General features: G+C 45.4%; 3 protein-coding genes across 4 annotated transcripts in view; 2 read left to right on the top strand and 1 right to left on the bottom strand.

Annotated features, from left to right (window-relative positions):
- Window positions 1–279: 279 nt before the first annotated feature.
- Window positions 280–4,688, top strand: plk1 (polo-like kinase 1). Its single transcript, XM_079279086.1, has 11 exons — window positions 280–968; window positions 1,376–1,544; window positions 1,881–2,025; window positions 2,157–2,250; window positions 2,349–2,574; window positions 2,678–2,726; window positions 2,824–2,921; window positions 3,041–3,118; window positions 3,390–3,544; window positions 3,653–3,835; window positions 3,956–4,688. Exons 1-11 carry the CDS (start codon window positions 606–608, stop codon window positions 4,148–4,150), a joined length of 1,755 nt encoding a protein of 584 aa, XP_079135212.1. The 5' UTR covers window positions 280–605; the 3' UTR covers window positions 4,151–4,688.
- A 1,329-nt stretch (window positions 4,689–6,017) lies between these two features.
- On the bottom strand, window positions 6,018–12,920 carry palb2 (partner and localizer of BRCA2). The gene is made up of 13 exons (XM_079279282.1): window positions 12,900–12,920; window positions 12,524–12,614; window positions 12,346–12,405; window positions 12,058–12,235; window positions 10,417–11,817; window positions 8,894–10,266; window positions 8,608–8,760; window positions 8,200–8,282; window positions 7,911–8,060; window positions 7,524–7,640; window positions 6,781–6,868; window positions 6,514–6,689; window positions 6,018–6,436 (listed from the first exon to the last, which is right to left on the bottom strand). The coding sequence occupies exons 2-13, from the start codon at window positions 12,575–12,577 to the stop codon at window positions 6,211–6,213; spliced, it is 4,059 nt and encodes a 1,352-aa protein (XP_079135408.1). The 5' UTR covers window positions 12,578–12,614; window positions 12,900–12,920; the 3' UTR covers window positions 6,018–6,210.
- Window positions 12,921–17,457: 4,537 nt separating this feature from the next.
- Window positions 17,458–25,027, top strand: part of LOC306784194 (uncharacterized protein) — a 33,172-nt gene continuing 25,602 nt past the window's right edge. The window contains exons 1-2 of one of the 2 annotated variants that reach the window (XM_079278056.1): window positions 17,465–17,557; window positions 17,726–17,859. In XM_079278056.1, the coding sequence (XP_079134182.1) occupies window positions 17,784–17,859 (76 nt within the window). In that variant the 5' untranslated portion in view covers window positions 17,465–17,557; window positions 17,726–17,783. Of the gene's footprint in view, window positions 17,860–25,027 lie in introns of both variants that reach the window. The other variant, XM_079278055.1, reaches the window with a different exon arrangement.

Here is a 25,027-nt window from a genome sequence, read left to right as displayed (position 1 = left end):
TCGACAACTGTTTCATTAAATCCCACTCCGGCGACATTTTGCGTCGCTGCTGTGTATTTTTCGGAAACGCTGATCGACCGGAACCCGGCATTCAGCCAATCACAACGCAGAACGTGCCCGTCTCGTTCAGTGATTGGCTGTTTTCGCGCTGCTCTTCCCACGATCCTTTGCGGCCCGGCTTGTAATTCAAACTGAGCGGACCAATCAGAGAGCGCCGTAACGACCGAGGCAGCATTTTAAATTTTGTACCAGCCCACTGTTGTCAAAAGGCAGGACGGAGTAACGCTGCAGGCACCGAAGAGAGTCCGGCGACTAGTTGCATGTCTATCTCACAGCTTTTTAAAACTTAAGAATCGCGCGAACATTTTGTTTTTATAGTTGAATCGAAATGTTTGAATGACGTTCGCGTTCAAAGGTGGTTAACGGTACGGTAGTTTTGATTTGAATTCACAATTGGTTGCAGGCTAGTTTCCAGGGCTGAACTAACGCAGGGTTGACAATAGTTTGATCCTTGCAGGAAATTAACGTTACTTCGACCGCTTAAGAGTTGTTGGTGTTTTAAACAGTTTATTTGTAAAGACGCCGAAGAGCACTTTAGATCCAAAATGAGTGCAGCTATCGCGAAGCCGGCGAATCCGTCGACACATGTCGACCCGAAATCGGCTCCTCTGAAGGAAATCCCAGAAGTCCTGGTTGACCCACGCACCATGAGGCGATACACGAGGGGAAGGTTCCTCGGCAAAGGTGGCTTCGCCAAGTGCTACGAGATCACGGACGCGGAGACTAAGCAGGTTTTCGCCGGGAAAATCGTGCCCAAGTCCCTGATTCTGAAGCAGCACCAGAGGGAGAAGATGACTTCTGAGATCGCCATCCACAAGAGCCTCAACCACGCCAACGTCGTCGGTTTCCATGGCTTTTTCGAAGACGACGACTTCGTCTTCGTTGTGCTGGAAATCTGCAGGAGAAGGGTGAGTGTACACGGGTCATGCGTGCTCTCTACCCCCCCCTGTGATGTAACTAATCGGGGCGCGACGGTTATCACGACGGCCTCTCCCAGCGGAGAGCGCTTACGTTGCAAGAAAAGCCAACGGGATTTTGAACGCGGTCGCTTAAAATTACATCAAACTTGAAATAATACTTGTTGCCGACTCACTTTCCTGTTTGATGGTCACCTGCCAAATATTTGCATTGCGTTCATTGTGCATTCCTTACGCTAATATTCAAACTATTTCACAATACAGCCTCTCAAAGCTGCGTTATTGCGACAGTGGCCCAAGTCTCGCAGCAAGAATATGACAGTTCCTGGCTTTGTTTCAACTGCTTCAATTTAGCTTTTTTTTAAAAATTTATTTATGAATCTTAACATTTGTTTCAGTCCCTGTTGGAGTTGCACAAGCGTCGTAAAGCTGTGACCGAGCCCGAGGCCCGCTACTACATGACTCGGCTGCTCCACGGTGTCCAGTACCTGCACAACAACAAAGTCATCCACAGGGACCTGAAGCTGGGCAACATCTTCCTCAATGATGACATGGAGGTCAAGATAGGTAAGTTGTGCTGTAGGATTGCAAATGATGATTACAATTGGGGTTTTGTTCCCCTTCTTGTACTTGAGACGGGAGGTAATGCATACTAGTAACATTTATCTACATCCAAACAAACCTGTTGGCCCACTTTCATAGCACGGATCACGGCCCTCACATCAGGAAGTTGTCACACTGCCGTCCTGGTTGAGTGATCTCATGAGAATAAAACACACGGATAAGCTTTCGATAGGGACATTTAAACATTTAAGTTCTTTTTCTTTTCTTCTTGGATGTGCCCACACAGAAACCTGAATAATGCATTTTTATTTAGTCTGCTGCGTGACTGTCTTTGTTTAGGGGACTTTGGTTTGGCCACCAAGATCGAGTTTGACGGCGAGAGGAAGAAGACCCTGTGTGGAACGCCGAACTACATCGCACCCGAGGTGCTTTGTAAGAAAGGCCACAGCTATGAAGTGGACGTCTGGTCGCTGGGGTGCATATTGTGAGTCTGAACACACACGCGCGCACACACACACACACCTGTGAGTTTTAACGCTGCTTTTGTTGCCATGTATGCAAAAACAACCACCTCTCTTCCACTTGATTCAGTCTGCTCTGCATGCCTCCTCTCAGGTACACTTTGTTGGTGGGTAAGCCCCCGTTTGAGACCTCCTGTCTGAAGGAGACCTACAATCGCATCAAGAAGAACAACTACACCATCCCCTGGGTAAGCTGGACTAATGTGTCGCATGATATGCCTTCAATATAGCTTATTTTTTTTTAATACATCTAATTTCATAACCTGAATCCCTCCCCCGCCTGCAGCACATCAACCCTCTGGCGACCGCTCTCATCAAGCGGATGCTGCACGCGGATCCCGCCCAAAGGCCGACCATCGCTGAGTTGCAAGCGGACGAGTACTTCACAACCGGCTACATCCCCACGCGCCTGCCCACCACATGCCTCACTGTGCCCCCGCGCTTCTCCATCGCCCCCTCCACGGCCGCAGAGCTCAACCAGAGACGCCCCCTGACGGCCATTAACAACAAAGGTAACCGCTTGCTGGAAGGACGTGGCCGACGACCGCGACTCGCCAGAGAAGCGTTGTAGTCGACAAATAATTCTGAAATGGTTTTTTTCCTCTTTTCCTACAGCCGGGACAGAGACGGAGAAGGTGGACGCGAAGGAAGAGCTGCTGCACAGGTTTTAACTTTTTTAAAAAAACGCATGACTTTTTGTGTCTTTATGTTACGAGTCATGTTTTTATGTAATGTAACCGTTTGTGTCTTGTGTGTCGTAGGGAGCTTGAGCCAGCAGAGTGCCACCTGAAAGACCTGCTGCAGCAGCTCAACAGCATCAACGCCGCCAAGCCGTCCGAGAAGGCGGTCGTCTGCCAAGGTGAGAGCGCACGCTGTCGTTTAGTCAACAAATCCTCTTGTTTGTGTTCAATTGTTGCACATGTTCGAGGTTTGGATCGACTTGCACACCAAGACTTTGTTCTGTTTTTGTGTCTGCAGAAGAGGCGGAGGATCCCGCGTGTATTCCCATCTTCTGGATCAGCAAATGGGTCGACTACTCTGACAAATATGGATTAGGTGAGATAACCAGGCATTAGACCGAGTCCAAAAAGAGTTTTAAAAATGAGTAAGTTATCCGGTTGTAAATAAAGTCCTTCAAGACTTTCCTCCTCTTTCTATCCATCCAACTTCTGTTTCACTGGCACTTTAAAGTTATTGGTTACACCCCTGCTTGTCCTGCTATTAACAAGAAATGGCTGTCGTGAAATGCCAAAGTTGCGTTAAAAAAAAAAAAAAGCATCTTTAATATAGGAGCTCCACATGAAAGGTTTCAACATGTGTGTTTCAGGCTACCAGCTGTGTGACAACAGCGTGGGCGTGCTCTTCAACGATTACACGCGGCTCATCATGTACACCGACGGAGACAGTCTGCAGTACATCAACAAGGCGGCCGCTGAATCGTACCACAGCGCGCGCTCCTTACCCCCCGCGCTCAACAAGAAGGTCAGTCGTCGACTCTACATCCTCCTCTCGAGCCCTTCGATTACATTCTGTCATATCCTGTCATGGATTCTTATGTGCTTGTGTCCCCCCCCCCCCTTCCTTCTCTAGATAACGCTGCTGAAATACTTCCGCAACTACATGAGCGAGCACCTGCTGAAGGCCGGCGCCAACATGGCTCGGCGGGACGGCGACGAGCTGGTGCGGCTGCCTTACCTCTCCCTGTGGTTCCGCACCAAGAGCGCCATCGTCCTGCACCTCTCCAACGGCACCGTCCAGATCAACTTCTTCCAGGTAAGACGGCGTCTCTCGCCAATCGCCGTCTTGACATCGGCTGTCGACTCCGACCCTTTTCAGAGCAGACGTGTTTTAGTTTTTTCCCCCCCCTCATTAAACCCCTTTTCTCTCTGCCAGGATCACACCAAGCTGATCCTGTGCCCGCTGATGGGCGCGGTGACCTACATCGACGAGAAGCGAGAGTTCCGCACCTACAGGCTCTCTCTGCTGGAGGAGTTCGGCTGCTGCAAGGACCTGGCCAGCCGCATGCGCTACGCCAAGCTCATGGTTGAGAAACTGCTGGACACCAAGCCTACCCTCACCGCACATTAGACCAGATCACTCCACGTTCCTTGATCCGTCTCTCTCCCCGCTGTACCGCTTTTTGCGGCCGCCCCATGAAGATGAGTTCCCGTGTTGTACATTATTGTTCTCTAAGCCACTGCCTTTTGTCCTTTTTCTTCCTGCTGTTTATGACTTTCTTGGTGAAACTTAATCTTGACAAACGCGTTCTCGCTGACGTAATCGAACACGGCTGCAGACGAGCTGACTGCACGCTCAAATGAGACGAGGAAGGAAAGACTCGTGTCGGCCGATTTGTTCGCACATCAGTCGTGCTTTTTAAACCCTAAAAGCTGAGTGGACGAATGAGAACGGCTCTCTGGTCTGGTTCTTTTTTATCTGTTGTATGTAGCGATGGACCATGTTAATACGTCTTCATCATGCACATTCTCCCTGTAGTAACTTTTACACTCTTTTTATATAAGTCTATTTTAGATGTCTTGTCTTTCTCTACAAGATGTGCAAACTTGTACATACTGGTGAATATGCATACGTGTTGTAAAGATGGTTTGAATAAAGATTCTCTTGAACTTGACAGTTTGGTAACATTTGATTCTTATAAAATTGTTCTTGCTGACTTTTGTCTGCACATAAACAAGACCTGACATTTTAGCGGTATTTTTTTGATCAAGGAAACCGTCCTTGACCAAAGTAGTAAGTGTTGAAAAATAATTTCGGAACGTCCACTAATTGGAAAATCCTCCATTCCAGAGTATCCTCAGGTTCTCAACCCTAAATTGCTGTGTCATCAGTGTGTGTGAGCAGTAGAATAGATCCTGAGGCAGCTTCTGTCGGTGTGTGAATGTTGGCGTGTACTGTGCATTTAAATGCCCAACATACCGTTTAGGATGCCATCATAATATTTAGTGTCAAAAAAAGTACTATGTAGGATGCCAGAAATACCAGGAAGTTCCCCATCTGGTTGTATTTGGCTGAATGCAAGCCAGTGTGTTTTTGTGATTTCAAAAGCTGATATGTGACCAATGGGGCCAAAAGTTTAAGGTGCCATGTTATGAGGAAGTAGTTTGTCCCAATCGAGTGCACACTGCATGCAAGAGTACACACTTTATAAGATGGGACGAAACTTTACTGGGGACGCGGCTGCGAAGTGCTTTAAGTAGTCTGAAGACTGGAAGGGCATTAAATAAATGTAAATCCGTTTACTAAGTGGAAGAAAAGCGAAAGAACGGGCACTGAGGTGTGCAAAAACTCTGAACCATGAAGTTTGTGGCGCCTCCTGGCAGACACAAACTTACATGACAGCTGAACTTATAGTATTTAACAAATATACATTTCTCAATTCTGAGTGAACTTTTTATTTTTTACAGTTAATTCTAAAGATCCAAAATGTATTAATGCAACAAACACTTCACGCACGTCTCAGGATGAAGTGATTTAACTATCAAAATACAAGTATTTTATAAATGTTTCTAAATACAGCGAGCGTTAGAACGTAAACTACTTTTGTTGTTGAAGCCTTTTTTGCAGAAGTCAATGAATTAATTGATTTTCGTGAATATTGTCCAAATGTGTCAAAGCAGTGGAAGGTTTCAGTTGAGTCCACACGGACGGCGGCTGAGCTTTGAAAAGTGAACTCAGTGTTGAGAAGTGTGTGTAACAAATTGTAAATATAAAAACTGACTGTAAACATCTGTATTTGGGTGTTTACATTCACATTGACAATGAAAAAGCATTTTCTGACTCACAAATTAAATCAGTGAGTCCAAGAAATACAACAAAATGTTTAATGTCAATTATAAAAACAAACTTTGGCAACACTTCTCTTTCGTGAAATATAAGACGTGTGCAGACATTTTTTAACAATTCAGTCTTTTATATTTTATAAATACCAGCAGGCCAACAGACTTGTTGAATGTGCTCAGTTTACAGTATATACATGTCTTTACTTTGGTAGTGCAGTAGATTACAGAGACTCCTGTTCATGGAAGCTGAATGTCTTTAAGTGAAGTATTTGAAGTATTTTAAAAGGTTAAAATCGTCATGTAAACATTCACACAGTGACAGATGTTTTTATTTGATAAAAGTGATCTTTACTGCGCAGTCTGACGTGTACTGTGACGGTGTAAAGTCACGTCTCCGTTGTGGTGACCGGTCACCAGCGTACCTCCTTCTCCCCATCGAGCCAGCTGCCAGCCTTCGGCCTCGGGGGCCCGCACCATCCTGGAGGCCCCCCGGAGCCCGAGCTCCCACACGCACACACGGCCGCTCTGACTGAGGCCGACCACGCTGGAGCCGCCGACGTCTGCTTCACACAGCCTTAAGGCAGAGGCGAGGGTTAAATTACACATACGCACGTATGCAGAGACACACGAATATGTCCGGCCTCCACTCACCTGCCAGACCAGGCGTCGGGCGGATGCAGCCGAGAAGCCAGGACCGATGCTCCGCTCAGAGGGTTAACGGCGACCAGCGAGAACAGGGCGGCCATCTTCCTCTCCTCGTCCTTCTCTTCTGCTTCGTCCTCCAGGGAGCTGAGCGACTGATGCTGCAGCAGGACGAACAACACTCCCTGTGCACCAACACACACAGGAGCAGAACCATCTGATGAGTGAGACAGTCATCATGAGACCCCTTCATGCATGCAAAGCAAACAGACTCACAGCGGAGGAGTATCCTCTGAGACAGGCCATGTGGGATAAACCGCCTCCGAGGACGATTCTCCGCAGCAGCTGTCCAGTCTTTAAATTCCTGGAACACAAAATACATTCAACTGTAAACAGATAGTTACAGTCATTCTAACCAGCAAATATGTATCTAAATTAGGAAACATGGATTGCTTATGCTTATGTTCTTCAAATGTGTCTTAAATAATCCAAACCAGCAGGCTGTTCTCAGGCTTAAATAATCATGAATTCTCATCCAGCTAATTGTTATTTAAGCGCAGTTTGAGGATTTCTTTGTCAATCCTGGATTAAATAATCTCAAATAACGGTGTGCTCTTATTTTGAAATAAAGGCCAAATGAGTAATGAGTTGAAACCATGATCGACATTTATAATTTACAACACAAACTATAAACCGTATCAAAATCTCTCAAAAAGCAGCTCAAATTTCATAAACAATTTTTGAAATGTATGTTTTGCAATCACTTGATACGTTTTAGTTTTAAAAATGGCAAAATTATATTTTAATATTAAAATTAATTCCATATTCTGGCTGTGTTGGTCTCTCAACAGGCATCATCTTTCAGTTAAATTTATGTTTTTCTGCTCAAAGTGTCAACTCAACTAACACCAATGCCATTCATTTATTTGATGAATATGCACCGTCGCTGGTGCTTCATGGAGCTTTTTGTGAGGTAACCATTAGCGCGGCGATGACTTCTCCGTTACAACCTTGCTCACCAGACGAAGAGGCGTCCGCCCTCGTTTGAGCCAATCAGAGCGTCTAAAAGTCCGTCCACTGGAGCGAGAGCCCCGACACAAACACCAGGAGACACGAGAGGCAGAGAGCTCCATGTGCTGAGAGAGAGAGAGAGAGCGAGACAGAGAGAGAGACAGAGAGAGAGAGACAGAGAGAGAGAGAGAGCGAGAGAGAGAGAGAGAGAGAGAGACAGAGACAGAGAGAGAGAGAGAGCGAGAGAGAGACAGAGAGAGAGAGAGAGAGAGAGAGAGACAGAGAGAGAGAGAGAGACAGAGAGAGAGACAGAGACAGAGACAGAGATGAGACACTGAGATATCTGAGCAATGAGGAAATAACAGAGCACAAACACAATGCCGACTCTGTGTTACCTGCCGCTGTCTGACGGCGTGAACACCTGCAGGGTGGAACCAGAGGCCGAGTGGGACGAGGTGACCACTCTGGACTTGGACACGCCCACGACGGCCTGAACCACGCCCTCACAGATCAGCGCCTGCGAGAGGCTACAGCACGACAGCATCCTGCGCACACGGACGACACACACACACACACACACACACACAGTCACGTTTAAGAAGTTCGGATAAACCTCGGTTTTGTCGTGTCCATTGACAAATATTTGAAATGTAGCATGTTAAATGAGAACATCATTGTATTCACCTCACTTCTCTGATTTCCAGCTGACCCAGAGTCACGCACATCAGCCCGGCAGCATTCGGGAGCGGAAACACATTTATCACCGGCTGTAAACAAACACAGCAATTAATCGTGTAAACAAAAAAAAACATTGGATGTTTGACAGAACTTAAGTGCGTCACATTATTGGTCCTGGAAACAGGAAATATTGAGTCTGTCAACTGTCGATTTCGTCCTATTTTAGTCTTCAAACATAATTCCAGCTACAGCTAAACGGCCCAGTTTTTATTTTCTGTAACTATTTCTTTATAGATTCATTACTTGCCCAAAGTCACATCACAAAACAAAAAAAATCCAAGGATATTGAATTCACAATGATATTAATCAATGACTGTGATATGCAGGCGTGCACACACCCACACACACACTCACCTTATTGAAGGCCCAGGTGTGTGTTAACGTCCAATCAGCAGCTGAAGTGTGACTCCAGAGACACACGGCCCACGCTCCGGCTGCTGCGACACACAGACCACCTGACGAGCCGCGCAGACAGCACGCATCCACCAGACAGCCTCCTGCCGGGGCCTGAACACACACACACACACACACACACACACACACACACACACGCACACACACACGCACACGCACACACACGTTAATTTACTCTATGCTGCAGATACAAACACAATCACATTTTTTGAGTACAGCCTTTTACCTTCAGTGTGTGTGTGTGTTCCTCAGCTGTCTCCGCCTGCCCACCTGATCCCTGCGACCGGCCGCTGGAGCGTGTCGGGCAGTCAGGGGGATCAACCCCGCGGGACTGATCATCTGTACGCGACGGCTCGGACGAAGCCGTCGCCTGACCGGCGGGGGAGGCGGTCGGCCGGCCGGGAGGGATCGACGGACGAGGAGAGAGGTCTGCTGGAGGGGACAGGGCCCGGGTGGTCGGGCTGCGAGGGGGAGGCAGAGTGAGAGCCGGGGCGGAGGGAGAGGAGCTCAGAGGGAGGGCGGCACGGAGAGGGTGGGGGCTGAGTCCTAGTGATGGCAGCGTGGGGCTGGACAGGAGAGTAGAGGAGGGCAGGTGTGGGGGTCCTGACGCCAGAGGAGGACTCAACAGGAGCTGGGACGGGACTCCGTGGCGCACGGGATTTCGATTTTCCACCGATCCGTCTGTGGGAGGACTCGTGGTGGGTTCGGAGAATTCCTTTGAATCTTTAGCAGGAGATCTGACAGGAGACTCCCCCGGAGCTTCGCTGTCGTGACATAACTGTACAGCGGTGCAGCTGCTCGAAGGCTCCTCGGGGGTTTCCTGTAGAGGGCAATCAAAGGAGAGCGTCCTGATGATAGCTTTCTGATCCTCGTGGACCAAACCGGGACAATCGGTTCGCTCTTCTGATGAAATGACAGAAGACTCTTTTGCTTGAAGTTCGTCCGAGGGTCCGGTGACATCATCATCGTCTTTGCCAGCAGGTCTGTTTGCGAAGTCGAAGTGAAGCAGTGTGTTGACGGGGTGGTCCATACTCAGAATAACAGTAGCTTGTTCTTTGTATTGATCGACACGATGAACCGCTGACACCGATTCTGTTGAGGTGGTGCACGTCTGACACGCCGGGTGGAGGCTGTCAATCTGCTGCTCTCCGGGGATTTCCGTAATATCTCGTTGAGGCGTCTCCTCAGCCGAGCACTGGCTTGCCAATTTCTCTATCAGCTTGTATTCCATTGGCACGTTCTGCAGGTCTGCTTCAGTGGGACGGGGCGAATTGGAGACGGTGGGCGTGGGGCTGAGCGGGAGCGGAGGAGGCATCGCCGGGTCACTGCTGCTGCGGCGAGTGTCGGAGCGCCGGTTGCAGCTGCGCGTGTTGTAGGGCGGCGATGTGAAACGTTCAACCCCTGAATCCACAGTGACTTGGCGGAGCTTGCGCAGCTTCAGGGAGGCAAACTGGTCATCGGGGAGATGGAAATCTTGCGGAATGTCAAAGTTCACGAGGTTGTTGAACAGCGAGCCGGGGTACCGAGGCGGCAGAGGAAGCAGAGGCGCCGGGGCGGGTGGGGAGGAGGGCAAGAGGAGAGATCGCCAGCCTGCTGCGCCTGCAGGACGGAAAGTGAAAGAAAAATGAACAGGAGGGAATAGTTGCAGAGCTCTCTTTTATTTATATATGTATTCAGAATTATTCTACCTATTTCTGTTATCTCACACACAGACGTACAATGACAAGAGAGGGACAAAACAAGCCTTACTTCTTCTGCTCATCTGTCTGGATCCGTTAGTCCCGTTGCTGCTCTTCAGAAAGACGGGAAAGACCTTCTTCATGTGTCCGGAGGCGGAGCTAAGCAGAGCCGCATCAACTCCAGAGGCAGGCTGCGGGTCGTCCTGCACCGGCACGGCTTCTCCCGGAGAGATGCAGGGCTTTGGTCCATCGGCTCCACGGAGAGCCGGGGAGGAGGAGGCCTGGGGATCTCCTGAGGTTTGTCCCAGGCCTAGTTGTTGATGCGTGTCTAAACTAAGAGGGGCTCGTGGGGTCTGCGGTCTCCCTCTGCCCCTCCCTCTTCTCTTCCTCCGACCTCTTGCCGGACGAGCAGTGGCGACCGTCGGCGAAAAACGACCATCCGTGCCGATTTGACCCGAAATCTCACTGGAGCTCCGACTGTTCAGCTCGGCAGATGTGTCGGCAAATGTGTCGGCAGACTGCGATTCCATACGAGGACCGACGGACGTCGGAGAGGACAAACTTGCCGGAGTGCGTTCATCTGAACGCTCGTGGTCGTGTGCGCGCCTGTTCAGTCCTCTGCCCCGGCTCCTGCGACATCGTCCCGTGCTCAGCTGGGAGAGTATGACGGCCTGCATGTCAGGCTGGCTCTGCGAAAGCGTCATCCGTCTAGTGGTTCGGACGTAGTACTCTGCTGGGAAAAGTAGTCCCTCTACTAAGGTACAGGAGTCAAGGAGACCAACACCCTTAACATCATGCTCTCCTCCAACCAGCTCACTGTTAACGTGACTTATTTCACTTTCTATTTGCTCTGCTGCCTTTGGTTCAGGATCTTTATTGCTGCTGTCTTCACACAGCCTTCCATCCCTTTGCGCTCGGCTATTCTCACCTTCCTCTCCTCCCTCTGTCTCCGGTCTTGTTCCATTTTCGGTGCCCTCTTGTTCCCTTTCTTCAGTGTGTACAGCAGCGTTCCAACATGTGAGCTCGGCGTCTTTTCCCCTCAGTTTTTGTCGTCCTTGTTTCTCTTCTCCCTTGTCATCTCCTGTTTCCGTTTGTCCGCAAGTGTTCCAGCTTGTAAGCAGCAGAGACGGAGACTCGGAGTCGTTACCAGAAAACAGCTCCTCGCTCTCATTCGCAACCTCCGTTCCCTCTGTTTTGACTCCGTCTTCACTTCCTTCTGCTCCAGCAGTCTCCGTCCTTTCGCTCTGCTCCCGTCGTTCCTCGCTGTTGTCGTCCGTGCTCCTGCCGGCCTCGGCGCTCCTCCTTTCCCAGCGCAGGCGGCTGCGTCGAGACCGGAGGCGCAGGGCTGGACTGGGTCTGTGACCTCCAGCTGCGTCATGGCCGGGATCGAGGGTCTCTGGGCAAGCGGCATCAGCGGGGAGCCGGAACCGGATCACCTGGCTCCTCCTGGAGGCACCACAATCTGCTGGAGCTGGTGAAACATAAGAACATGTGTGAATTCTGACTTGCACTTGTTATAACAGGCAGAACAGGATCTGCTTCTCAGAGTAATGACTGTGTAATATCAACAACATTATATGATTTTTGTTTTTACATACATATATATTCACAGCTACACCTTTGGGAAATATATTTTACAGCATATATTTCTATCAAACTATATACCATAACATATATACCTGTTCTTTACAGCTGATTAAGATAAACTTACGTCCGGTATGTCCCTGGCACGGAGCGACGCTTGGGCTCGTCCCATTGGTGGTGTTCGGTATCACTGGGGACGGGCTGAGACAGAGGCTGGATGTCACCTCCGGGTCTCTCTGGTCCTGGTCCTGCTGACTGATCCTGCTCCTCACATGTCTCCGCACTGCGTCCAGACGCTCAGCACGCTGTGAGCAGATCAAAGTGTGTGTGTGTGTGTGTGTGTGTGTGTGTGTGTGTGTGTGTAAGACACAGAATGTCTACACAGGGCTTACAGAAGTCAAAGAGTGCCTCTTACCTGTAGTCTCTCCGCTGTCCTCAGGTACTCCCTTTGTAACAATGCCAACTTCCTACGGAGCTGAGTGGGCACAATGTTAACATGTCAGCAGCAGTGGATTTAAAGGTGTATTGTGGGCCTCTGTAACAACATATATGTAAATATTATATATGTACAGCTTCATGTACAGTAGGGTTACCTTTTTCTTGTCATCACAGTGCAGTGTGGTCCTGAGCTGCTCCTCACAGGGCATTATATCTCCACTTTGTTCTCCATTGTGTTCACACGACCTTAATCCAAAAACACACACGACTAAAAGTTAAATGGCGCGCGACTAATACGACAAAAGGTTGAACGTTAGCCGGTAATAACATGTTAGCTTAGCTACAAAGCTAACCGTAAATACAGTTCGAACTTAGTAGACTTTCTTTACGCTCTTAGCTGAGATAAACACCCAGATATTAACCGTTAACGTTCAGAGTCAACGGAGTTGACAGCAACGTTGCTCACACACAAACGCACCCGGTTCGTTGAAATGACAATTTGTCCACGTAACATTATTGGGGCAGACTCACAGTGGCACCGCCGATGATGTGTCCATGGAAAGCTTGTTTTGATGTTCGATCAGGCGGTTATCGATTTAGTTTAAATTTCCCGCGACTGCCTCAAAACAGGCTAGAGCAGTAGAGCTCCGACGACTCGATCAGTCCAGTTTGCTCGATGAATGACTTGAAAGTGTAGTTTCGTATTTATGTCACTCCTGTATCACTTATACGTATAAAACGTACATGGTTTAGAATCCCAAACATGTGGAAACTGCTTTTTATGATGGAGGATATTTGTCCTTCAAATTGACCCATTCAACAGCCACATTAGGTCACCAATGTCTATCTATCTGTCTGTCTGTATATCTAGTTATTAACATAATTGAATAACAATGTATTAACGAGTCAGTGAAATATTAGTCAAACTTTGCTTCTCTGCATTATCACAGGAAACCTTACAGACCAGATATTTATCATCGTGTTTATCATCATTTATGTGTCTGACATGTTTGCAAATGAGGTGTTCACTTTGCAAATGCTTTTAGTAAAATAAAGTTTCAATATCTTTAAATTAGTGTAGATGGAAGAGTTTGTTTCTCTGAATATGCTTATGAAATCAAAACAATACAGTTTGGGAGATCATATCATTTAAACAAATAGCACAACTTTAATCAAAATTAGAACAATTCTATTAATATTTTATCAATTATAAAACCTGAATATGTCAGTGTCATTTATTCACAAGTAGAAAGAGTTTTCCATCAGTCTAAAGTAGCCAGAGAGACATTTTTGCTGAAATGTGGGTGTTTGTCACGTGTGATAAATGACAGAGACACTACCAGAAAACACAGAGCGAACTTATGCACATATAGCTAATTAACAGTGGTGTATAAAGTACCCAAAAGCCATACTTGCCAGGTATGCATACTTTTTAGGGATGCATAGTGCACTTGTGATTTGTTCTCATGCTTATTTTGATCTGCTACAACACCGCCATGAGAAATGACTATTGTCATCACTAAGTGAAAACCAATAAACACATTGTGGAAAGAAAAAAAGAAGCAACAATTGAGCAAAAACGTGTTTTCCATCTCGATATTTTTCTTGCGTAAACACACTAAACTAAGGTGGTGAACAGGGTCAGCATTGTCCCTGTTAAACATCAGCATGTTGACATTGTGCGGTGAGCTCATAGATCGACGCCCTGCTGTGCTTTGGTGCAGCTTCACAGAGCATGGCTCTGGACTCTTAGCCTTGTTTAAGTTATGTCTGTGAAAACATGAACGACAACAGAAAACGTTGAGATAAAACACACAAACTTGTTTTCCTGCCGTGCCGTGGCTTGTGGTGTTTCCGTTGGCAGCTCAGATGAAAAGAGAAGCACCTCCACGCCGACTTCAAACCGCAAAGATTTAAATGTTCCAATCCTAATTCGATTTTGGTCATGCCATTTCTCCTCATTGCTGTTTGCCAATAGCCCTGTCTATAATGAATCTCTTTTTATTTCCATGAGCAGCTTCCAAGTGTGCGTTTGTGAATGGATGTAACGCTCCCTCAGCACCAGGCCTTCAGGCTGCTGCTTTAATAAAGAGGAATGTGATTCGGCGACCTGCCCAGGTGGGTGAGGTTACAAGAACAATATTAGATTGGATTAGATTCGATATATCACCGTCTGGAGAGTCAAACCGACTTCATCGGCTGCATGTGAGGCCAGATGGACACAAGATACACACGTAAACACAAACATGGTGTATGAGTGGACTCCAGTGTACCACATGTTCCTGTGCAGCATCATCAGTGCATGTTCTGTCTGTGTGCGCACATGTGTGGAGAGTTTGTAGGAGAGAATGATGTGAAAAGTCTCTGATAACAAGAAAAAAAGGAGAAATAAGATACCTAGTGCTATCAAACATATGATACAAACCTTGTTGGTCGGCTAAATAGGATGGCCTCTACTATGAAGTCCATCAATCATTTAGTTTTTGCATCTGAACCACAGAAAGTTGACTGTGACCTCTGACCTCCTTGTGGGGAGAGGAAGTACTGAAGCCTGAGGACTCAGGGTTCGGTACACAGCCTTCAATTTGCTCCATTGTCTCCATTTATCAATTCTCCAGTTCATTTTCTAGATAACTCACTTTCTACGAGCTCATTTTCTGTCTCGTGGTTCATATTTAGTTATTTTTTTTCATTTAAAATGCTGCAAACAGCCTCTCAGTCAGCTTCAGATGGAGATCACTCCTCTGTAGAAACAGTGGCTTTAATCTCCATAATCACGTGGAATCTGCGGGATGAGAGCCGCCGTAAGAGGACAAGAGAGACAGAAGAGAGTCACATGTAGTGCAACATGAGTGAGATTATCTTTCCTGTGGGAGTCAAGTCCAACTTCTTTATTTTATTACATGACGGGACAATTTACACGACATTGTCTCAAACTTGATAAACCTTCTGAGTGTCTGTGGTGTGTTTCTTCTGACCAACAGAAAGATATTTGGCGCCCCCTAGTGGTCAATATGAAGACTCTTCAAATCAGTCTATTGCGACTCTAATGGAAAGACTCCTTCTCTTATTTAAGGCAAAACAAATCGGGCTCCATTATACGTGATGATGATGCTTGCATTTTTATTTATTTTTTACTTATTATTGGCAGAGTGAGTGAAAAGTTGTAATTATGACCAGTATATTAGTTGAAACGAATGCTACACACAAGTACTCTTGCACACACACACACACACACACACACACACACACACACACACACACACACACACACACACACACACACACACACACACACACACACACGCACACACACACACACACACACACAAGAGGGTAGCTGCCATTCAAACGTATAGACAACATACCTTCAGCAGGAGGAAGGGCATTTGGAAATATGCCTGGAATTTATCTTCTTCTTCTTCTTCTTCTTCTTCTTCTTCTTCTTCTTCTTCTTCTTCAAAAGGTAACTCTGCATTTATGCCTGCAAGCAATTTACATCTGTTACCAAAACAGCACTGTTACCAAAACACGAACCTCTAATTGCACATTACATTTACAGTATCTTTGTCTTCAAACATGTAATCTACATTTCACCACCTCTAGAATGCATGTTTCTCCGCAGTACCGTCACAAAAACATGCTTCTGTTCTTTAGTTAGAGGGAAAGCTCTCATGCTTTTGTTCTCACCTTCACAAATAGACAAAATAGTTTTTACAAAATACTGCTGCAAGTAGTCCCAATAATTATTTGTTAATTAATTACAATTCATGAATTAATTGTTATTAAGTGTGATATATTTCTTCCAAATATTCACACGAAACTTTACTGTGACATGAACTAAACACCTTAATCCAGTCTTCTCCTTCATGTGCACATACTGTATAATAGCGTGTCAGTTATCAATACACAATGCAAACGGGCCAAGACTGTTTATTGATAACAGTTTTTGGCACATTTTCTATTTTTTTTTCATTTTAGACAATTCTTTTTAAAAGCTGATTAGATACATGTACATGTGCTTAATTTGCTCTAATATCCTGTACATTTTGGTCCTGAGTCACATGCTCATATGTCCGTCCACGAGTGATCTAAATACTACGGTATAATAAGGTATAGTCTCCTCAGACGATACAAACTAATGTAAAGCGGAGGCTTAAGCAGAGGAGAGACCTGAGGCTGGTATTCATGTATGCATGTGTGTGCATGCACTGAGCTCCCATCCTGTCAACCTCTTTCACCCTATACACGTCTCCCTATAAACTCATAAAACGTTTCTGATACCTCCCAATGAGATGCTGCTTTCTTTTGACTTTTCCACATCAGAGTGAAAGTATGACAACCTCTTTATGTAGAAGGCAGGAAGCACATTTGGTTTTTTTTTCTTCTTGTTTTTGTGTGTTGTGCCTATAGGAAGAACATGGCGTTTGTGTGTTTGAAGAGAGTATGTGGTGGGCAAAGACAGACAGGCACTGGAATTTGGAATTTTTTATTATTTGGGCAGCACCGTTGTCCTGTCCCAGCATGCTTTGTGTGTGTGTGTGTGTGTGTGTGTGTGTGTGTGTGTGTGTGTGTGTGTGTGTGCGTGTGCCTGCTTGTAGATTTAGATAGCAGAACATCATATGGATCATATGCATTTTGTATTTGTTTCTAGAGAGAAACTTTGCTGACAGGTTCATATTCGAACATTGACTCATTTTTTTGAACATGTGCACGAGCATGTATATGTGTGCGTGACAGCGTTATAACGTGTAGCCTATGTGCAGGTGCGCACGTGCGTACAAGAGACATATAGATAGAGACACAAAAACAAAGTCCTTTAAATCACTTAGACAATATGCAAATAATGACACGCGCGAAAACTATGTTTCTGCAGAGCTCCGCGTGCCCCAACCAGGGGAGGGACGGGGTCACCCCGAGGAGGGAGGGGGAGAGAGAGAGAGAGAGAGAGAGAGAGAGAGAGAGAGAGAGAGAGAGAGAGAGAGAGAGAGAGAGAGAGAGAGAGAGAGAGAGAGAGAGAGAGGGGCAAGGGGAGGGATGGGGAAGGGAGGGGGGGGGGAGGAGAGGAGAGAAAGTGAGGAAAATTCTCTGCGGGTGAGGAGGGAAAGATCTTCCGAGATTTAAGAATTTTGTTCGTCTGGCCTCCCTTCTTCATCCGTCCGTCCAGAGGAAAAACAGCAAAGACAGGAGTATGCGCTAATGAATATAACTTTGCATCAATTAAATCAGCCATTATGCACGCGCGCTCTTAATTAACTGCCAGCTGGTGAAGTGCGCGTTGAGAGACGCACAGGCGCGAGGCAGCAGTTCCTGTAAACTCTCGCGTGCGGAGCCAAAAAAACTTTCTTTGACTTCAGGTGTGGCGCTGAGCGCGAGGCAGCCACGAGGAAGTCATCGGCCGTCGTATCTGATAAGATGGATCGATGGAGTCCAGTGCGCGAGACATGGCTGCTGTTGCTTTTCATCTCGGTGTTTTACACCTCACGAGCAGGTAGGCTGAAATATTAAGGACGGTGTACTAGTCTTAGTGCAAATAATTAGCAGTTTTATTTTCTTAATTCTGCCTTTCAAAAAAAAGTTTGCTTCCTCCCTCCTTCCCTCTTCCTCCCTGTGTGTCATCAGTTGTCCTCCCGGTCCTCATGAGCGCATCAATGTTTAAATGTCATCCTTAGCATACTTTTTAATCTTTGTGGCAAACACACTCACTGTCAGCCATTTGTGCATCTATCCATTTTTTTGATTATTGATGTTGAACTTGATTTGTCATAGGTCAGTTCCTAAAAGCACCTCCCTATCACCGTACAAAATGTAATTTTCCACTGAACAGAAAAGGGGCTTTCTGACGGATTCTTCTGTCATGCCAGGTCATGCAGACATAACGCTCATTGAAGTGCACCTCAATATTTTCTGCTGCACATTTAGACAGTGTGAAGGCCTATATGTCCAGACTTGTTCTGTCCTTCACACCTGCATCGGTCTGTGCTCCCATACATTATTCTACCTGCTGGGGAATGGGGAACAGACTGATCACGCAAATCAAAGAGGTCTGTGCTCAACTGTACTGGGATCTGTTGGTTACATACTCGCTGCACTGGAGGAGCACTTTATTCTTATGGGGCTTTTAGTGCCTGGTGTCACTGATGTTTATCAGGATTGTTAAGTGTTTGACTAGGCAGGTTTTATGAAGGACTAAGTGGTTTAATCTCTCAATGCCAGACAATGAGACCATAAAAACTGAAGTAGTCCCTACGAGGTAGCTTAATCCGGCTTAATCCGGTTTTTCATGAGGAACCTCTGTTTCAACCTGCATGGAGCAGCTGAGTTGGACCTTGTGCATCAACCAGGACAGGACGGAGGAGTCGGGTCATGCTTAAATATGAAATTGACCTTCAAATATTTTACGTCTAGTTTTGAAACATGAACAATGCACCTAAATATAAGTGTCAAAGTCATGTCAAACCATCTCATTTAGTCCATTTAGCAGCTTTTCTGGAGCTTTCAAGCAATCGTACTACATCAGCTGATGGAGTTTGCAAGTTTTCATGACATAGTGTGTTTTACTTCCATTTCCCCCCCCCAAGCACTTTGAGGAATTCTCATCAATGTTAGCTGAAAGGAATATTCTTACATTTTAGGAAATAACTCACTACTTTCTTGCCGAAAGATCAATACCACTCTTATGTGTGTACAGTAAAAAAAAATAAAGCTTGAGCCAGAAGCTTGTTGGCTTAGCTTAGCACAAAGATGTGAAACAGCTCGCCGGACTCTTTCCAACTAAACCTGCTTACCTGCACTGTGACGCTGACTAATTATTAACATGTTATATCCTATTTGTTTAGTCCGTTCAAAACCCAAACTGTTAAAGTTATTTATCAGACTTTTTCATGGCCAGAGGCAGTGAATTCCTGGAGTCCCTCTGTCACTGTGGGTTTGCTAACCAGCTAGCGAAGTCTAACTCTTGACAAGAGAGCCAATGTGTGTTTTTCCCAAAATATCAAACTACTTAAAAACGCTCAAGCTCAAGCTCAGTCAGGGTCTCGGGTCTCGCACCTGGCAGTCAGAGATCTCAGCTGTGCAGAAAGGAATTTATTCATAAATAACCCTCCTAGTCAAGAAAAAACACAAAGTTACACACATACTTCAACACGCATACATGCTGTGTAATGTGTACTTCCATTTTGCTCACATTCCTCTTCAGCTAATGGACAAACTCTGTGAGAACACCTGTAAATGAACTGCCTGCAGTTACACGTCACTCTCTGTCTTTTTACTTTAAAATGCGATCACACACCTGGCTGTCAGCAGGTTGGGTGTGAAATATGATTGTCGTTATTTGAGCAATGTCGTCAAGTTACGGTCAAGCGCGTCGCCGTCTGGCCTCCGGCGTTGAAGGCTTTCAACCCGGCTCACCGCTTGCTTGTAACTTCAGTTCAGGTTTCTTCAAATCTGACTCTCTCTGGCTTTTTTATTGTTTTTCAAAGTATTCAGTGAAATCATCTGGTTGCCGGTGTAATGTAGCTAAATCCAAACGTGTTTCGTCTAAAGTCTTCCTGAGTCATTTCCCGAGCTAATTGCTTCCAAAACCTCCAGGAGTCGAGATGAAATCAGAAGCCCAGGTCGGGAAGGGGGTATGTTTGTGTTGGACACGATTTATGTCTTGTGCAATGTATTAATGCAGGAAATGTTGGGATGTTTAGATCGCGGAATAAAAAGTCATATCAGCGTTCTGTTTGGTGAGGAAATCAGCCTTGGTTTAAGATTTGTACCTTTCTCCCTCACGTTCCAGCTTGTACGACTTATATTTCAGCACAACACTAAAAGACCCAAAGGTTCATGAAAAGATCCGTTGCTGCAAAGGTCTGCAAAAAAACAAAAAATGGTGCCCTTCTGGCCACACCCCAACCAGTGATGTCACAGCAGGTGTTTTTGATTCGACAGATGATGGGAAACACCTGCTGTGATGTCACTGAAGTGTTTTTGCCGGAAGGCGCAACAGTAGTAGGTTTCTATCACGTGTGATTCAGTGTGGAAATCATCTTTTTTACACATTTATAGCCCCGCTAGCAGCTTTGTTTCGAGGGAAGGCAATGTGAGTCAGTAAGTTGGGCGTTCCACCACTTTGGTCCAACGCCATCATCAGGTCCAATATTTTGGTTAATATATCTGCAAAGCTGTGTCACTCACATACTTACTTTTATTATGATTGGTCTAAGTGTTCTGGTACACACACTGCGGGCAAGTATGTATTAGTACATTTTTTAAATGATTAGATCTCATAAACAATCACAGTTTTATCAATAGTCAAAGTCAGGAGTTTGGAAAATTGAGGACAAACACTAACATTGTGTTTATGAAATGTTTTCCATATGAAATATGTACGTTTTTACACTGCATATGTGTGCATATCTTTGACATTCAACTTGTTATAAGTTCATAGATACTTGATTTTGCTCCTTGTACAGCACCGTGGGAGCCAAACAGATGGCGTCTGCTTTTGTCTGTGTGTTTTTAAGAAAGAACTAAATGCAGGTAAAAGACAACAGCAGTCAGATGGGGATAAGGCTTCCCTTAGCAAATCAACATGATGGTGGAGATGCCCGCTCATAGATAAGGTTTCTGTGCAGTGATTGCACTTTGTAACTGGCAGTTTGAGAAGAATTGTTTCAATTAAGGTTCTTAGGTCAGTGGGAGCACTATGAATTGTCTGGAGTCGTTCCTCACAACAGACAGCACTGAGCAGAAGCGACAAACTGATAATACAAAGAGATTCGAGCACTCGGGCCTTTGTGCAATTGGGTGCTTTGTCATTTCAGCCTCAGCGGCTACAATGTTTAAGTTCAGAGTGAGTCATTTTAGGGAGCCAAATGTGTTTGGATGGGAAATCTAGTGTGTGTGTTGTGAGCTGGGGCTTACATTTTGTTCAAAATTCTTTAAATTTACAATCTTGAATGCCTCTGTTTCGTTGTCTTTGGCGATGAGCTGCAAACACTGGTGCTGCTCATTGTGACAATCGTTAGGTATTCTTTACTGCATTGCCAGGGTTTCATTTTGAAATATCTTGTCATGTGTCTCTGCGATGCGTCTTTGCAGCACATAATTGGCTTTTGCTCGAGTCGCTTAAACCCTTCTGCCCAGATGTTCCAACCACCGCCGCATGTAATAAACTTGATTTGACACGGGAAGTAATGTGTCGCTCCATCAATGATTTAGTTTGATCAAGTAAAGAGGATGTGATTAACGCTTGGCTTCTAACTTAAACACGTCATGCGGTACACAGAAATGTTCAGAAAAGTTTATAATTGAAATACACTGTCATTGGAAATGACTATATTGCCATGAGAATTATAACTTTAATGTAATTATTTTATTTTTATGATCACTTTGGCACAGTTGGTCTGTGTGCTATGAATGAGTTTTGTCAGAAAATAAGCTCACTCTTTGTTCTCCCAAATAAAAAAACACACTGTATGATGCAACATCCAACAATAACAGAGCGCATGGCCGCAAAAAGCAACGTGTAGTTGTCCGTGAAGAGTTTGGAGCCCCGTGTCTCACAAATATTGACGCGGCCTTTGATCTGTGTTGGAGAGGAAGAGTCGACTCTTCCTGCCATGAATGTCTGTGAGATCTTACGTCGTTCTTTCGGACGAGGAGGAGAGAGGATCGCGAGATGTTGGGACTTGAAGACGATGTGAGATTTTCAACAAGAGTGTCTGTCTGTCTGCGGGCTTCTTCTTCACCCTCTCTGCCGCTGGTATTAAGGATTCGTCTAAGTAACTGCATGTGTGTCCTGTGTGTGTGTGTGTGTGTGTGTGTGTCAGACAGCAGGATGGACTATCCAGTGTGGTTCTTTTGATCAGAGCCCGCTGAACTGGGAGGAAAGAAAACACATGGTCCCTCCGTCCTTTTCTTCCCGCTTCACGCTTCCTCCTCTCTGGTTTTCATCTCCCTCTTTGTTGGGTCAGTCTCTGAGGAGAGCCATGTCAGATGTTGGAGAGAGACGTTGGTGAAAAGCAGCAGAGAAGGAGGCAAAGGACTGCAATGACAGGCACCTGGGGAAAATCCTCTGTGGGGGATCTGAAAACCCGGTGTGTGTGTGTGTGTGTGTGTGTGTGTGTGCAGTTTAGGAGGCTCGGCTAAACATTAGTTCTTGTTTCTGCAAAAGGCATTTTATTGCATTCTTCACCATTGCTGAATTAATGACGGACTAATCATAAACACATACAACGCCACATGTAAACCAAAAAAAAGACACAGACACACATCTGGTGTCCGTTAAGTTTGTTGTTTGTGCGTCTGTGTAAATGTGGAACTTTAAACAGAGATTGATCCCGAATAAAACAATTCACACTTCACTTCAGCCAGCAGTTTGTAAGTTCAACACCTGCATCGTTCATCCATCAATCCATCCATCCCTCCATCCCTCCATTACGTACAGTTTTTTGTGTCAGTGACATCTTAGAATTGAGTGTATCGCTTACACACTTTACATAGAAATCCTAATAAGTTCCACACAGTGTGGATTACATTTGGAGAGAGATCCCTGGTATTGGATCAGAAATCTAAGATGATTGAATCAGTATCGGTAGAGGAAGATTCGGATCAGTGCACATCCGCCTATTACAGTCAAAAAGTATTCAAAAAGGAGCACATTTGTCTTTGCTTTGTCCTCTCCACTTCAGCACACTGGATTTGAAAAGTGTTCAAGTGTTGAAGGGATGTTAAGGGACAACAAGTAACTTGAAACGTGAGTAAAGTCATGGTTAGTACTTGTCATAAATTGCAGGCCTGCAATTGAGGAACGTTGTATGAAAATGTCTACGAGTCCTACATTGTTCAACAAATAGAAATGTAAACATCGATGTAAATGTAAATATCTATCTATCTATCTTATTTACAACATAAAGCAGAGCAACTACGGTTGCTCTGCTTTATGTTGAGGCTTACATTTGACATGCTCTGCATGTGTCTGCATGTTGATCGTGTTGCCCCCGAACACCTTAGAGCCTCGGGAAACCAGCAGCAGCCGATGAAGACCAGAACATCACTTTGTGTCTGTAAAGCCCAGTATGTGTGTGTGTGTGTGTTTTTTGTGCACAAGCCCACTGTATGTGGGTGTTGTGCTTGTGCATGCTGAGAATGGACAGCATAGGGAAACAGCACCTGATGTGTTTAAAGTGCAGATGAGCAGAGAGTTTCCATGTCTCGTCTTGTCCTCTGCTGCATTCAGGTGTCAGATCATTTCTTGGTATGTACGACTGAAACCCCTCTTCTTGTACGCACTGCTTATGAGTGTCAGGAGCAGTGTCACCTTAAATCTATCCGTGGCTCGAACATGTCTGAACACCAGGCGCTACCTTTAGCCTGTTTTCTGTATGGCTTTAAGAAAAGAGTGTTAGTAGATAGACATGCTAACAATTGACCAGAAGAATATTACCACCAGAGTGCTGGAACACTGTGTGGGGAAAGACTTTGAATATGGATCTCTTATAGTGAGAATAAAATGGGTGGGAGGACGTTGAAGGAATAATCCCCGCCCCATTCCATGTCCATCTACTGTAATGCCCAAACTCAGAAACACTGAGTGGCGAATTCACTGAGAACGGATTGCGGCTAATGATGACACAATGAATTGTGCAAGTCACAAAAGACATCGCGATAATGCAGCGTAAACACGGCCGTAACGAGTGCAATTTGCCCTTTTTTGTTGCAGAAGTTGTTTGTATAATAAACCTTTTTGTTTCTGATTTTCAAAACTGAATTAAAACATGTAAGGGAGCTTTACTCATTTCTTTTTTTTAATGACACAACTGTCACTGCATCCTAAAATATATTAGCTTGAGCGTGACGATGCATTTGCCTGCAATCACTGCTGCCATGACGACTGGAAAGTCTGGGCCTGTCACCTCTTAGAAATACGCTCCAGTTACCATCAACTCTCTGAAAACAGCAATAATTACACTGGAACTGCGTGTGGCGTGTGCTTCGCAATGAGGCTCATTTGCATAGAAAGGGTTAATTCTGGGCCAATTTTGCACCAAATTCCTTCTGTGAATTCGCTCCTGAGAAGCGCAAAGAAACAACAATCATTTTGGAATGATTGTACTATTGTGTTGCATTTGTTGTTGGATACTTGGATACATTTGTTTGTGTTTTGAATAATAAGATGAATCCCATTGATACCACTTTCATATCTGTATGGTAAATATGAAGATGCAGCCGATTAGCGGAGCTTAGCATAAACACTGGATGCCGGGGAAAATAGCCCCCCCCCCCCCCCCCCCCCCCCATAATACCCCCACTTGTTGTTTTTACACTTTGGCTTTTGTACCGAATCGATGAAACAAACAAGATAAAGCTTTATTTACTCTGGAGGTGCTGGCAGGTCGATTTTGTCGCCTTTGGTCAGAGCCAGGGTTGCTTTTTCTTTCTATTTCCTGCCATTTAGTGTGTTTAGTGTGTATTGGATTGCATTATATCCTTGCTCCTCCATTTATGTTACTGAGATGTGCAAAATATAAAAATACCTTTTAATATAATGTAGGCCCCAAACCCCACCATCACAAAATGTCGCTTCAAACTGTACCGCAGAATACAGACAAAGAAAAGTTCCAGTAATAGTTACAAAAACAAACCTTCCACTATTGTTGTTCTGGTTA

This window comes from Melanostigma gelatinosum, assembly GCF_949748355.1.
Source record: "Melanostigma gelatinosum genome assembly, chromosome: 11".
Lineage (NCBI taxonomy): Eukaryota > Metazoa > Chordata > Actinopteri > Perciformes > Zoarcidae > Melanostigma > Melanostigma gelatinosum.
This window is presented reverse-complemented; position numbering and strand designations above follow the sequence as displayed.

Coding starts and splice junctions, on each gene's coding strand:
- palb2 (XM_079279282.1), bottom strand. CDS start 12,577: ATGCCCTGTGAGGAGCAGCTCAGGACCACACTGCACTGTGATGACAAG. Junction 12,236..12,345: donor GGACAGCGGAGAGACTACAG/GTAAGAGGCACT, acceptor ATCTGCTCACAG/CGTGCTGAGCGTCTGGACGC. Junction 11,818..12,057: donor GTGCCAGGGACATACCGGAC/GTAAGTTTATCT, acceptor ATGTTTCACCAG/CTCCAGCAGATTGTGGTGCC.
- plk1 (XM_079279086.1), top strand. CDS start 606: ATGAGTGCAGCTATCGCGAAGCCGGCGAATCCGTCGACACATGTCGAC. Junction 2,575..2,677: donor GACGGCCATTAACAACAAAG/GTAACCGCTTGC, acceptor CTTTTCCTACAG/CCGGGACAGAGACGGAGAAG. Junction 3,119..3,389: donor CTCTGACAAATATGGATTAG/GTGAGATAACCA, acceptor TGTGTGTTTCAG/GCTACCAGCTGTGTGACAAC.